Consider the following 14,421-nt stretch of genomic DNA (forward strand, 5'->3'; position numbering starts at 1 on the left):
GACAAACTCAGCAAGTTGGGACTCAGCACCTCTGTTTGAAACTGGATACTAGATTTCCTGTCAGAGAGGCCTCGGTCCGTCCGAATCTGCGACAACATCACCAGCACCATCAGGCTTAGCACAGGAGCTCCTCAGGGCTGTGTTCTCAGCCCACTTTTATTCACCCTCCTGACACACGACTGCACCACACTACACAGCTCTAACCACATCATCAAGTTCGCTGAAAACACAACTGTGGTTGGACTCATCAGCAGCAACGACAAGTCACCATACAGAGATGAGATTCAACAGCTGGCGTCCAGGTGCTGCAAGAACAACGTGTCACTGAATGTGGAGAAAAACCAAGGAGATGATCGTTGACTCGGTCCACCCACACTCAGCATGCGCGGTTCCATGGTAGAGACCATTAACAGCATCAAGTTCCTGAGAGTTCACATCTCAGACGACCTCACCTGGACCACCAACACCTCCACCATCATCAAAAAGGCCCAGCAGCGCCTCCACTTCCTGAGACGCCTGAAACGGGCCAACCTCTCTCCTCCCATTCTCACCACATTCTACAGGGGCACCATAGAGAGCGTTCTGACCAGCTGCATCTCCGTGTGGTTCGGCAACTGCAATTTTGGCGATCTCAGCAAACTACAACGAATTGTTAAAGTAGCTGCCAAGATCATCGGAAATCTCTCCGTTTGCTAAAGGACATCTACCACAACCGCTGATATAATAATAAGGCCTCTGGCATCATGCTTGACCCCTCACACCCCTCACATGGACTCTTTTCTCTCCTTCCATCCAGCAGACGCTATCGCAGCATTGGGGCCCGATCCTCCAGACTGTGGAATATGTTTTTCCCACAAGCCATCAGACTCCTGAACTCACTACCAGACCTCCCCCCCACCACACACACCCACACAAACTGTTAACCAACTCTTTTGCACTTTACATACCACTGCCTCTGTAAGACATGCTGCTCTATGGACAATTTTGTTTTACTCCATTTTATAAGCTGCTACACTGGTCACTTTAAACCACTCCAAACTGTAAATTGTAAATTCTAATTGTAACTTCTCTTGATCCCCTAAGACTTAAGTGTATATTTATTTTCCTCTCTTTTTATATCTATTTATTAGCTTTTTTTAAAACTGATGTAACCGGAGACTTGTCGCCTCATCTCTCTGTATGCTGCAATGGATATAGCAGAGATGACATTAAAGTTTAGTTTGACTTTGACTTTGACTTTGGTGGAATTACCGTGGCTCCTAAACATTTCTACTTTGCCTTAACATCACTTACAACCACTGAGTGTGGAATATCTTGGAGGGAAGAAATTTTACGAACTGAGATGGGTTGCAAAGCAGTTTGCAGAACAACAACTACACAACAACTTTGAGCAAGTTAAAACAGCTCAAATAGATAGTGTGCTCTATATGGCCAATTGGATCTGCAGAATGTTGGCTTACTCTACTATGTGGGCTGGGCACTGAGATAAGATAATCTGCTGGGATTGTGGTTGAACTTGACTTCATGCCCTCCTGAACTGTGCTGAATTTTTTCACTTTGTGCTAACACTAGAAAGTACACAGCATTTGAAAGATTTCAGCTTTCTTCAGTATCATAAAATACTTTCTTTAGAGAGCGTCTTCAACTATTTGACTTTTGATAGGAACAACAAAACAAAACCAAATTCAGTGTCAATTATCAAATTTTCTCATCTTGAAAATTCACCATACCATCGTCCAGCCTTGTCTTCAGTCTTGTTTTTAGGTGAAAAGAATATGTAAATTACATACAAGTTTCCAAGTTTTCTTATAATTTCTTATAATATAATGAATTTAATGTAATATATTTTCAGTCTTACTCCCATCACTCTCTCGAACTAAAATATCGAACTACAATATTACCGTCTTGAAGGTTTATGTGACCTCCAGCTCTCCCTGCACTGTGTCAGTCACTCTGCACTCTCCGTGTTCCTGAATCCTCCCCCTTGCTGTTTGCCAGTGTGACGAGCTGTCTGGGCTAATTAATTTTTCGGACTTCTAATGCCTTATCCTACTCTTTGATGTTACAACCAGGGTTATTTCTGTACATACTTGTATACAGAAATAACCTATGAAAAAAACTTTTTGCCAAGTTTTATTCCCAGGAGAAAAAGCTTAAAATAGATGTTGCTATTTTAATCTGTCTGCTATATTTGAATTTTCTAAATAAAAACACAAAATATTATGAAAAAAATGTAGAAATGTAGCCACTGAAACAACAGGAGAAATGTTCATGATACTTAAGTTGTCTATAATAATGTCAGTAGAATTACACTCTCAGTACTTATTCTAATATTTAAAAAAATGATTTTCCCATGTAGTTAAACATAAACTGCTTGATTAGAAACTTGTACATAACATTCTACTAATTTAAAATGTTAAAATTCTATTTTGTTGACAGGACAGATTAAGATGTTGGGAAGGCTAGAAGGAACTAGGGATGGGAATTGAGAACGGGTTTTTGGAGAGAACCGAATCCTGGTAGTTCAGTTTGAATTGTTAATCTGCTTCAGAACAGCCGCACTAGATGCCATCTTTCATGTTTGCTGTGCTTGTGGGCATCATTCTTCTTTTTTAGCCTAAACTAGAACACCTGTCAGCATATTGTAGCCTTGGCATATATGCTTCCTATGTGCCTGTGGTAAAGAAAAAAAAAGTTTGACAAGTATTGTAAGTATTAGTTCCAGTGACATCCCTTGAAATACATACTTTTCTATTTAACCCCTAACCTTAAGCAATACACCATTACCCAAATACTTGGGTGTACCTAAAACTAAATTTTGTCCAAGGTCATACAGATATTAACTGCTGCTCTCCAGCTCATTAGTAATTATAGGTTAACACTTGTTTATTGGATAAGAAGCATGGAGCAGTAATGACAGTAACAGATTTCACAACTCTTAGAGAAATTATCTTTTGCTCAAGGGTTTACATGGTTAATGTTTTTGAATTATGCACACAATAAAATCACTGCCTCAATAAATCAGTATTTTGTACTTGAAAAATGACCTTGGTATTTAATTATAAAACTGTCAATTCCCATACAATATTTCCCCAAATTCATTATCAAAATAAATAAATAATAGATAAGAAATAATAATAATGGCCTTTTCAATAATGGGCCATTATTGAAAAGGCCCATTATCTTTAATGGGCCTTTTCAATAATGCAATCTGTTGTTATAACAGCTTATGTATAAAATGAAGAATACATTTTATAAAATGAATATTAGCTTGTAATGTTTGAGCAAATACTGACTTCTTCCTAGCAGCACGGCGGTTAGCACTGTTGCCGCACAGCAAGAAGGTCCTGAGTTCAATTCCACCATCAGGCCGGGGTCTTTCTGTGTGGAGTTTGCATGTTCTCCGGCTTCCTCCCACTGTCCAAAGACATGCAACTTGTGGGGATAGGTTAATTGGATAACTAGGTGTGAATGGTTGTCTGTCCCTGTGTGTTGGCCCTGCGACAGACTGGCGACCTGTCCAGGGTGTACCCCGCCTCTCGCCCTATGACAGCTGGGATAGGCTCCAGCGCCCCCCGCGACCCTGAAAAGGATAAGCGGAAGTGAATGAATGAATGGATGGACCTTTTTAAAATTATGTGAAAAATAACTAACTTATGAAATCCTTATGATTTTTCATTATATCATAGGAACATGTAAAAAATAGTATAAATAAAGGTTCAAGGTTCAAGGTTCTTTATTTGTCACATGCATAGTTATACAAGTATAACACACAGTGAAATGTAGCCTGACACGCTCCTCGACATGTGCAAAAATTGGGGGGGGGGGGGGGGGGGGGTGTAGAGGAAGAACACTATATATATATATACATACATATAGTATATACACTGGGTGAATGTGCAGTAGTAGCAGCAAGCAGGTGAATTCTGTACATTAATATGAATAGACATCTGACTATTTTACAGGATAGACAATATAAACATATTTAAAATTAAAGGAATTGAAATGTACATTGTGCCTTGGTTTAGAGTGTCTGGAAGAGAGTCCTGTCTCAGTCAATTATAGATGATGTGAGAGGGCGGGTGTGTGTGTTTAGGGCACGGATGGCTTGGGGATAGAAGCTCCTCTTGAGTCTCTCTGTCCTTGCCCGGAAGATGCGGAACCTTCTACCAGATTGCAGAAGTTGGAACAGTTTGTTGCCTGGATGGGACGGGTCCTTCAGTATCTGCGCTGCTCTAGTCCGGCATCTCCTGGTGTAGGTGTCCTGAAGCGGGGGGAGAGCAATCCTGAACCTTGAACCTTGAACCTTGAACCTTGAATGTATAAACCACTGCATTACATATACATATATCAGTATAGGGTTGCCTAGAAAACTGATACTAAGCTATTAATTAAGATTAAAATAATAATAATGGATTGCATTTATATAGCACTTTTCGGGGCCCTCAAAGCGCTTTACAATTCTACTATTCATTCACTCTCACATTCACACACTGGTGGAGGCAAGCTACAGTAGTAGCCACAGCTGCCCTGGGACAGACTGACAGAAGCGAGGCTGCCATATTGCGCCATCGGCCCCTCTGGCCATCACCAGTAGGCGGTAGGTCAAGTGTCTTGCTCAAGGACACAACGACTGAGACTGTCCGAGCCAGGGCTCGAACTGGCAACCTTCCGGTTACGAGACGAACACCCAACTCTTGAGCCATGAATAAATAATATTGATTTAGGCACTCATTTCAAAGAATATAATAATATTCTTTTTTTGCCTGTTTTTGCCTCCTTGAGCTTATACACAACTTAACACAGCACTACTGTGGACAGACGGAAACACAGCTCCTCCTCTCACTGAAGTAGTTAATGTTCATAATGATTATTATGATGACGGTATCATATGAAGGTCAGTAGAGCTCCCATTTAAACCACAGTTATTATAATTTTTTATTTTCTAATTAGCTTTTAATTTGTCTTGACATTCTGTTTTTATGTCACTTTAGTTTCCACAGTAGATTTTTTTTATTTCAGATTATTATTTTTTATCATTTGAAAATGTTTAGTTTTAATTTAGTTTAAGTTTTTTTCAGTGTACGTTTTATTCATTTCTTTTTTAGTGACAGGCAAGATTTATGAAAATTAGTGCATGTGTTACAATAAAAACACAACTTTTTGGAAACAGTGGACTCAGCATTCAGACTCAAAAAAGTCTATCAGTGACTCACTAATAGAGAAGTTGTAATGTTTATTTATTTTTACATAGCTAACAGATACCAAAACTAGGGATACTTCCTCTACATTTGTATTTCATTTTGGTTAGTTTTAGAAGTGGACAAAATTGTTTCAGTTAGTTTCAAAAATATTGTAGAAGTATAGTTTTTATTTTAATTTGACTTAACCTCTAGTTCTAGTTTTGTTTTAGAAACTATACTAACCTAAGTTTGAGCAACATTTAAGTAATAAAAATATAATTAATGTTAACCTTTCAGCTTAGACATTTACCATTTAACTGTTAGTTTTCGTGATAGCCACATTACATTGGGTGACATTAACGTAGGAGCTAGCACATTACAGGCTGGGGATATAATATTAAGCTCAGTATTGTATAGTGATGAAATCTGAAAAGTCTTGTACATAATTATAAGCAGTCTGCTTTCCCTGATAGCCTTTTACCATATCTGCAAACATTCCTGTTTTGCTGTTTTCTACCAGAAAACTCTTGTAATTTATATGACTGTTAAATTTTATTATGAATAACTGTAGCATCCCTGAGTTTTAAGTGTTCATTTGCACCAATGGGAACCCCATTGGTGGTTGTGGGGGTTGAGCTGAATGGGGTTAAAAGTGTTTCAGCAGTCAACTTCTGTACAGAAATGAAGACTTTTGCCATCTTAGCTGTTCTTAGCTAAGAACAGCCATCTTAGCTGTTCTTAGCTAAAATGGCAAAAGTTTCTTTAACTCTTATTGCAAAGACACAGTAAAGAGCAAGAGTTAAAGAAACCCCAAACTAGCAAGATGAGCTTTTCAACAGACAAAAGCAAACCATGACAAGAAATATACCGTAGGACCTCCAAAACACAGGTTTAGGATCCAGGAATATGGTTTGGTTTGTTTATGGAACTACACGTCAGGTTGATGCAGTCTGCAACAACTTGAATGGCGTGGAAGGTTGTGGTGTAGGGTTAAGAAGGTTTTCTGGTTACATCGTAAGTTAGAATTCAGAGTTCCCACAGAAGTCTAAATCCAGTCGTATGTTTCACCTCAGAAGGTCACTATGAGTGAAAACATGTTTGGGTCAGGTTTTACTTTCTACTCCTCAGTAATTTTGACTTGGACATCTTTTTGCACGTCCAATCACTTTAATTTCAATAATGACTACTGTTAGGTTTATATTGTTGGATTGTGATGTATGTTTAGAAATATATACTCATATATGCTTATATGAGTATATATAATCGATTGCATATTGATAGGCTGTCTGATCCTTAGTAGTGTGCCTTCCAGAGGGTTCTGGCATGCACACACACCCTAAGGTCATGAGAGAGGTCGTACCTTCTCTTACTGATTTATGGTATAGGAGGACACCTACTCTGTATCTGTTTAATTATAAGAGCCCTTTGTTTAGGTGGACCGCTAGACTCCTGGCACCAGCTCTGGGGAGTCGTTCACAGGGTCACATCTTGACACACACACAAAAACACACACGCATACCTACACATACACACAGATGGTACTCTTTGTTCACGTGTATGCCTATGTAAGATGTCATATGTTAATGAACCTATGCATATTCATGTAACCACAACAAAGAGCAGTGCTACGGGGGAGCTAACTGAGAGTGACTGGGGTTCGAGCGTCAGGAGCAGCGCTCGTCACAGTTCTCTCCCTCGTGCACGAGATCACACAAAGAGCTCTGCCTGGTGTCCAGTGCTTTTTGCCATTGTAGTAGAATTGTCTCTAATTGTTCCAGCGAGGGGTTTGTGCTAAACAAACCTATCAACTACCTGTCTTAGGTGTAGGATTTGGTTTAGGTTACTATCTTAAAATCCACCCGGTCAGTGCCAAACCAGCTACAATTAGGTTTGCCAACAAATATTCTGCATTTTATTCTGCAATCAAATATTTAAAACATTCGCTCGATCACAAAATTTGTGAGTGGGGTGTGGGGGTTGTACCCTTGGCAGAACATAATGCAAAGCTGGATTTTCACAACAAACGTTGTTAGAGACTGTGCTGCTGGGGAGCTAACAGAGTACTAGCCACCTTTACTTTTAATACCAGAATAGGTGTGTGGTGTAGGACAAGGTGTAGCTCTCACTGCACCAGTAAGAGGGAAAAGCGAGAGAGTGGTGAGTGATTACTATATCACCTAACACATAAGCTGTGAGAGACATAAGCTATAAGCTGATGTAAGCAGAACAACTGAAGGTAGATGGTTTTCAGAAATCTCATCTGTCTGAGTCTTTTAGAATACAAGTCTTTAGTTCTATTAACTCCTTTAGGCTGTATTTATCATTTATGTAAAACTATCCCAACGTAACAGGTGGCTAATAACAAACCTGGGCTAGCATAATGGTTGTAGCATATGTTTGAAAATTCAAACCTTCCTGATTCTTACTGTAGGTCTTCTTACCCATTTTTTTTTTTACCTTTTGCTTATTTAATAATGTGTTGGTTTGAACCTAATGTGGACTTATTGAACATAGTGAAAAATTAGGTATTTTAAAGAAAACTCAAATACTAGTAGGGGTTGGACCAGGAAAGCTCTTTCTCCACCTCTTCCACCATCACCACCTCCATCTCACCTCAGACAGCAGTGAGGTGTCACCTCCCTCTTTCACACATCACTCAGCACATTTATCACACACAGTTCCTTTTTTGTCTCTCTGTGCTCACCTGGCCTCACTCTCATACGCAAGTATATTTTGTCTTATAAGGACTGCCACAAAAAAGAATAGAGAACAAAGCTGATAATTCTGCAGGCACAGAAATTGTTGCCCCGATTATGTCTCATTACTCACTTTCTTTAAAGCTTCAAAGGCACGCATGTTTAAGACTGCACACACTCTGAGCATGTATTGGCTCAGTGCAGATATTTATACATAAGTGTGCTGTGACTGTTGAGATTCATTTGAAATGCTTTAGTGAAACCAAGAAGTGAGTGTGATAGAGTAATTTGAGCTTTGCGAAATTACACAAGTGAAATTGGAGCAAAAGCTTTTTGAGCTCCCTCAGCAATGTAATGTGATTACATTACATAAACATGTTCGTACACTGTCACGAAATGACAAATCTGAAGCACCGAGTTGGGATTGTTTTCGAAGAATGATAAAGCTCAAAAATAACATGCAGATCTCGCTCTTATAAATGGATCGATTTGAAGCAGACAGTAATAAAAGTCTCAGACTCTGACAGAAAACCTGACTTTTGAGTTATGGATGAGCTCAATCATGTGACTTCAAAATGCAGTGTCCACCACCAGTTTATTCTGCTGTTCACATAATCCCAGAGTGGAATAACTCCTTTCTCCTCACACTGAAGTAAATTGTTTACTGAAAATGAAGCAAACAATTGCAGGGATTTATTTATCTAGAAGCCTCAGATTTTTATCAAGCTCCCTGCTGTGAAACAGCACATTGCGACTATTTGATTGTGCTGGATTATTGTGTTTGTGACAAGATAAAGCACATCTACAATAAGCTGCAAATTAAAACTGAAACTGTTCTGGTTGCGGAAACCAGGCAGGAGTTTCACAGTTTCACTGGTGCGTGTCTTGATTTAGTGATTAAATAGACCAATACAATATTTGCGCTGCAGCTTTAAATAATTGTATAATTACTTTTGAGGCATAAGCTTATAGCTATAATGTGTGCATTATTAGTTTAATGACTTTACCATACAGTCACAATAAATACACATATTTGGACACATTACCTAAAAATCTAAACCAGGCAAGGGAAATAAATGATGAACAACAAAAACTATACTATTCTTTTTTATGTCTTTCATATATACTTTCAATGCAGGATCCTCATATAAAAAAGAAAGCCCACCCTCTTTTATGTATCAGGGTAAAATGAGAAATTATCTGGTTCTAAAACAATTTAAAGAGAACATCAGCTGAAGAATAACATGAAATATTTTACTATGTAATTGTTGTGTTGTTTTTCAAAAACTAAACCAAAATCCAGAAACAGGGTGGGCAGTATAGTCTCAAAATTGGAGGAAGATATTTCAAGAAAATCTGCAATAACAATATTTCTGATGATATAGAGAAAAAAATTGTGAACATTTCATGGACTCGAGTTTATAGCCTTTATAAGTGCAAGTAAATGAAGACTATTTTCGATCCATCTTTCCCAAACATCTACTGTCACTGAGGACAGATTTCCTCATTTGAATTTGAATTTCCATTGAAATAAGGTCCCATTGTAGTGCAATATTAGTCGCAATATTAGTTTTAAATAAAAAATGTAGATGGATAACATGAGTGTGTGTAAAACTTTGGTTTAATTATAACTAAAGTAAATACTGTATCTAGTAACTCTGAGCCGACAATATTATGACAGAATACAACTGAAAAATATTTTCTATTTTCTGCTTTTCCACCATTTAACTGCATTATTATTGTCCATCCAGCATTTTTTCTTCGTGTCATCTAGAGTGTCAGTAGCACGTGTAACCAGTGAGGCTGCTAGTTTTTTGTCTTTCACAGCCTGGTTCTATGCAGCAGTATGTTTTTGCCTCAAGTAATGAAACATGTTAGCTAAGTTGTGCTGCCGTGCTCTGTTTAAAGAAAGGACCTTTCAGACCCTTCCAAACAGACTCTACTTGTTCAGTCTTTTTCTAACTGTTCTTTAATCTCCTAGGACCTGGCGTCCACATATGTGGATATCACATTTTGGGTTGTCTAGACCAAAATAGTCAATTTTGCTCTACAAGCCCATATGGAAAAGAAATAGTAAAAACTTATAAAAGACTTGCATAAGATGTGGCCTACTTCATATAGTGAATCATACAAGGCTTTTATGATTTACTCATGAAAGTGGCCACTTTCTCATTACTTTCATATATTGTTTTAGTAAGTATCCAAAACATACAAGTTTCATTTATATAATTTTTCAAGGGATCTTATATCTGTTTTCACTTTTGTATGCTTTTCATACAGGTTTCACACAAGACAGATACAAACTTTATAAGTTTTATATATATCTTTTCCATATGGGAGGACCTGATATCCATTTACGAGGATGTTATACTGCCACTGTTCTGTCAAAATTTACAGTGAATGTCCTCTTATGTGGATCTCGTTTTTTCTCAAAAATAAAATCAGGTAAAAAAAATAAAATCACGCAATTCTTTGTTTTTACATTCATCAGGTCCCAATCAGCCCAAATAGCAAAGAGAAATTAAAAATGCATGCCATGAAAGAGTTTGGGTCTTAGGAGGTTAACAGTGAAGTTTAACATCTGAAAAGTAACTTTTGATTCATTTCCTTTATTCTATTTATTTTTGTGCTTTTTCTTTGATCATTGCACAATCTTACCTTGGGGTGAAAATGCCAGAACACCCTCTTCTGGGAAGATTAATAGCTGTGTTAAATGTTTTCCACTTATGAATAATTAAATAATTAAAATAATTAATCTTAATGTTCTATTAATGAATTTTGTTGTCATTGCCTTTTTTTTCAGAATTGCTTTTAATTTCGTTTTTAGTTTGCTTGACATCATCACTGGTGTGATAACTTTGACCTACCTCAGGATGCCTTCAGCAGCCATTCCTGAAAAGAAAAAAAGTTATAATGTACCAGTGGCATTATAACTTTTTTTTGATGTAGTCTGTGGCGCAGTAATGGCTAATATAACAGGAACAGGTTTAAGGTAATTGTGGAAACCCCATTACCCAGTGACACATCTTTTTATTTCTCATTTGGAACAGTTAAATTTTTCTCAACGAGTCACCTTTTACCTGGGTGAAGCCAAGAGATTGATGCATATTTTTCATGCTTCTGTTTGCATCAGACCCTTATAGCATGTAGCATTATTTGGTCATCCCTTGCCTTTGCTGGGCTGCACTGCTGTATCATTTGGCACCTTATACATCAGTAGTTCTGCCAATACTTTCAACTTAATAATGAATGGTTGTGTAACAACAACCAACAGGCTTCTATTATAATCTGACTTCTGTGTGATAGACTAATGCTTACTCACTTTTATTGTTCCAGCAGGCTTATTGAATTCCTCCTGTGCAATTCTTCTTGGACTTATCTCCATGCTCTTGTCACTGTGACGTCTTGTTTGTGCTGTACAATCTGATTAATGAAAAAATTAGTACAGAGCAGCATCAGTCCTGTCCGCAGCTGTGAGGTGGGTTCATATTAAAAAGTAAAGCAAATAGAACAAAAATGAAAGCTGGTATCAAAGAACGTATAGTGAGAAGCAGGACATTTGCTTTGAAGTTACTGGACTCCTGTGCCTTCCATGGTATGCTACTTTAATTGCAGCTAATATCTAATACCTCTGAATTCTGTGCAGGATGGCCGTGTGGCCTTCATCGGGCACCAGCTGGGCGGTGTGTCCTTCTCACCCAACAGCCGTGACCAGCAGGTCAAGTTTGCTCGTGCTGTCCAAATCACATACTACCTCCGAAATCATGGACCCGTGGTGCAGGATGCTATTGCAGAGCGCTGGGAGAATGAGTTCTGTGCCCTGGCCAGTCGACTGTCCACAGCCGAGGTCCCCCATGCAGCAGACCAGCTCCACATCCAGTCACTCACATCCTTCAGTCTGTGGCGGGACTTCCACCAGACGGGCCTGCTGGCCAAGGGTGAGGTGTTGGTCAGTCTGGTGCTGGTGCTCCTGGCCGCCACCATCTCCAGCTCTATGCGGGACTGCCTAAGGGGGAAACCTTTCCTGGGACTCCTGGGTGTGCTGACCATCTGCATTGCCAATGTGACGGCTGCAGGGATCTTCTTCATATCAGATGGGAAGTTCAACTCTACACTACTGGGGATACCATTCTTTGCAATGGGTGAGTGGCAATATGGGTCATAACAGAAAATGTGTGTTCATGTGTGTGTGTGTATACAGTTGTTTGGGTAAAAATGCTTATCTTAGGTTCACACTGATAGTGAGTTGATTGTGGTTTGCAAATTGTGATGGGCAACACTGCTGCAAAGTAATAAGCATGATATGTGTTTGTTTGGCTGATCTTTATCACCACAACCTTTCTCAAGGCAATCCTATCCTTACTGAACAGAATTTCAGGTTGAACTCCATCAAAATCCAAACCAGAATTTACCATGAAGTCACGTCCAATATAATTAAAATCTAAATTTGAATTCAAAGTTATGTTTAACTTATGGCACATTTCAGTCATTTGATAGTCTTGATTCACTGCAGGAACTCCTTTTTGTGTTTTTTAAAATTTTTTTGTCTGAATCATGAATGCCCAAGTCATCAAAATTCACGAGTTTCTACTGCAGTGATGTTGTGGGTTTTTATTTTTAAGTGAATGAGTTATTGTTTGCAAATGTATACATACCACCGTGTACAGTAAAAAAAAAAAAAAAAAAAAGACATTTACTCTTTTCTCTGTAGAGATCACACTGAAGTCCCATCCAAACTAGAGGGCAAAGCAAGTTCACTGAAATACTGTGAAGGTGCATCCTTATCTGGTAGCACAAGACTAATTAACGCCTTAAAGCTTTTGTGTGATGAGACTCACTACCAATAAGTTATGCCCATGAGGTCCAAGTCATCCTTGGTGATGACTCTATCCTATGGGATTATGTCTTTATTTTAAAAATTGTGTTCCAGAGTCTTAGCAATGAGACAAAAAACATTCTAACATTCTAACTGAAAATCAAAAATGTATTTCCTTTTATTTTTATTTTTTTACAAAAAAACCCTACAAAAATCAAACAGTTTGCTAACATACTAGCTTGCTGTTCCTGTTAGCTAAGGCCATATACATCTTTCAAATAACAAACTATAGTATAGGATGCCAATGCAGTAAAATGTTAATGCAATGTAAATCTAAGATCTAATCTAAGAAAAACATTTACTCAGTATTTCATGGTATCGTAAGTTACATGTTGTAGAGGAGAATTTTCCCCTCCAGCAGGCTTGTTTTTGTTTTGTATTTTTTATTTGTTTGTTATTTTTTGTTTTTTTAGAAAATTACAGAATATGCCTCGATTGCATAAAGTGTCATAAGATTTTTTTTTCCCCTGTTCAATCCTTTCAATTTTATTAGAAAAATAGAAAGCAGTACAATACAATATCAGTATTTTAATCCTTGACATTGACAACTAAAAATGCAGGTACTGAACATTGCAAATTAACATAAATATTACTTCAAAAAATGACCTGAATCACATTGTTTCTTAATAACCAGTTATCAGTATAAACCTTAAGCTACAGTCCCACACACCAACACAAATCCCTATCCTTATGAAGACACACATATGATCTTTGTTTTCAAACTTACCTATGAACACAAAGTCGACAACACCAAGCAAAGATGAAAACCAGCACAAAGAGACTTCAAAGCGATTGCCACACTGACTCTACTTTAGAAATATGAACAGGTAGAATTGGAGGCTGTGGCCTGACTTCTAATCAGTCTGTTACCTGTTGAAGTTCACTCTGGCTGCTGGCTGTTGGGTATACACTTAGCTTTATCATCACTCATTTTTGGCTAGCTTTGCGTTGGTGTGCAGATAACTAAAGAAACTTTGTAACATGATTAATGATAGAAATGTAAGTGTAATTTTAGTAATGAATTTAGTTCAGTAATGGGTTGCTGTGTTATTGAAAAATGTAGTGTGATTACAATAACTCAACAGTGTTTGCCAGTAGAAAACCTGCTGAATCAGCAACATGCTAGCAGTGAGATGTGCATTTTCAGGTATTCTTGATGCCAAATTGGTTATCAGTTTTGGATGATGTGGCAAAGAAGAAAGATTCTTTTTGGTTTGTAAAGGTAGGAGTAGGGCTGGGCAATATGGCCTAAAATCCATATCACTGTATAATTTGAAGCATGTATCAGGGTCATCAGCATCCTTATGTATGAATTCTGACCTCGAACCGATTTTATGTAGTACAAGGCGCGCAGAAATCTGTCAAAAAATGTTTTAGTACAACTTTAGTAAGCTATGAAGGATCAGTGTTGCCAACTCCTCAGTAAGGAAAATCGCTATTGGTTGTCCTAAAAGTCGCTAGAATTCGCTAAATGACGTCATTGCCTAATTTGCATAATTGGTCATGCTAATGTAATTGCAACCTATGTTGTTGGAGAGAGAAATAAAATAGTGGAAGAGACAAGAAGTGAGTAAAAAACATTGTAAATGCATTTAGAATTTATTTAGAACTATAAATTTAATTTCTTTTAGCAATTATTGTTTTTTAATGTCACAATTCCAACCCT

General features: G+C 37.9%; 1 protein-coding gene across 1 annotated transcript in view; it reads left to right on the forward strand.

Annotated features, from left to right (window-relative positions):
* ptchd4 (patched domain containing 4) overlaps positions 1 to 14,421 on the forward strand; it is a 64,694-nt gene that overhangs the window by 7,847 nt on the left and 42,426 nt on the right. Inside the window, exon 2 of the mRNA XM_085432843.1 lies at positions 11,526 to 12,021. Within this exon, the coding sequence (XP_085288969.1) occupies positions 11,526 to 12,021 (496 nt within the window). The remainder of the gene's footprint in view (positions 1 to 11,525; positions 12,022 to 14,421) is intronic.

Source organism: Copadichromis virginalis, linkage group LG15 (assembly GCF_057382275.1).
Source record: "Copadichromis virginalis isolate Kocher_CV1m ecotype Utaka linkage group LG15, C_Virginalis_male_GT1.1, whole genome shotgun sequence".
NCBI lineage: Eukaryota > Metazoa > Chordata > Actinopteri > Cichliformes > Cichlidae > Copadichromis > Copadichromis virginalis.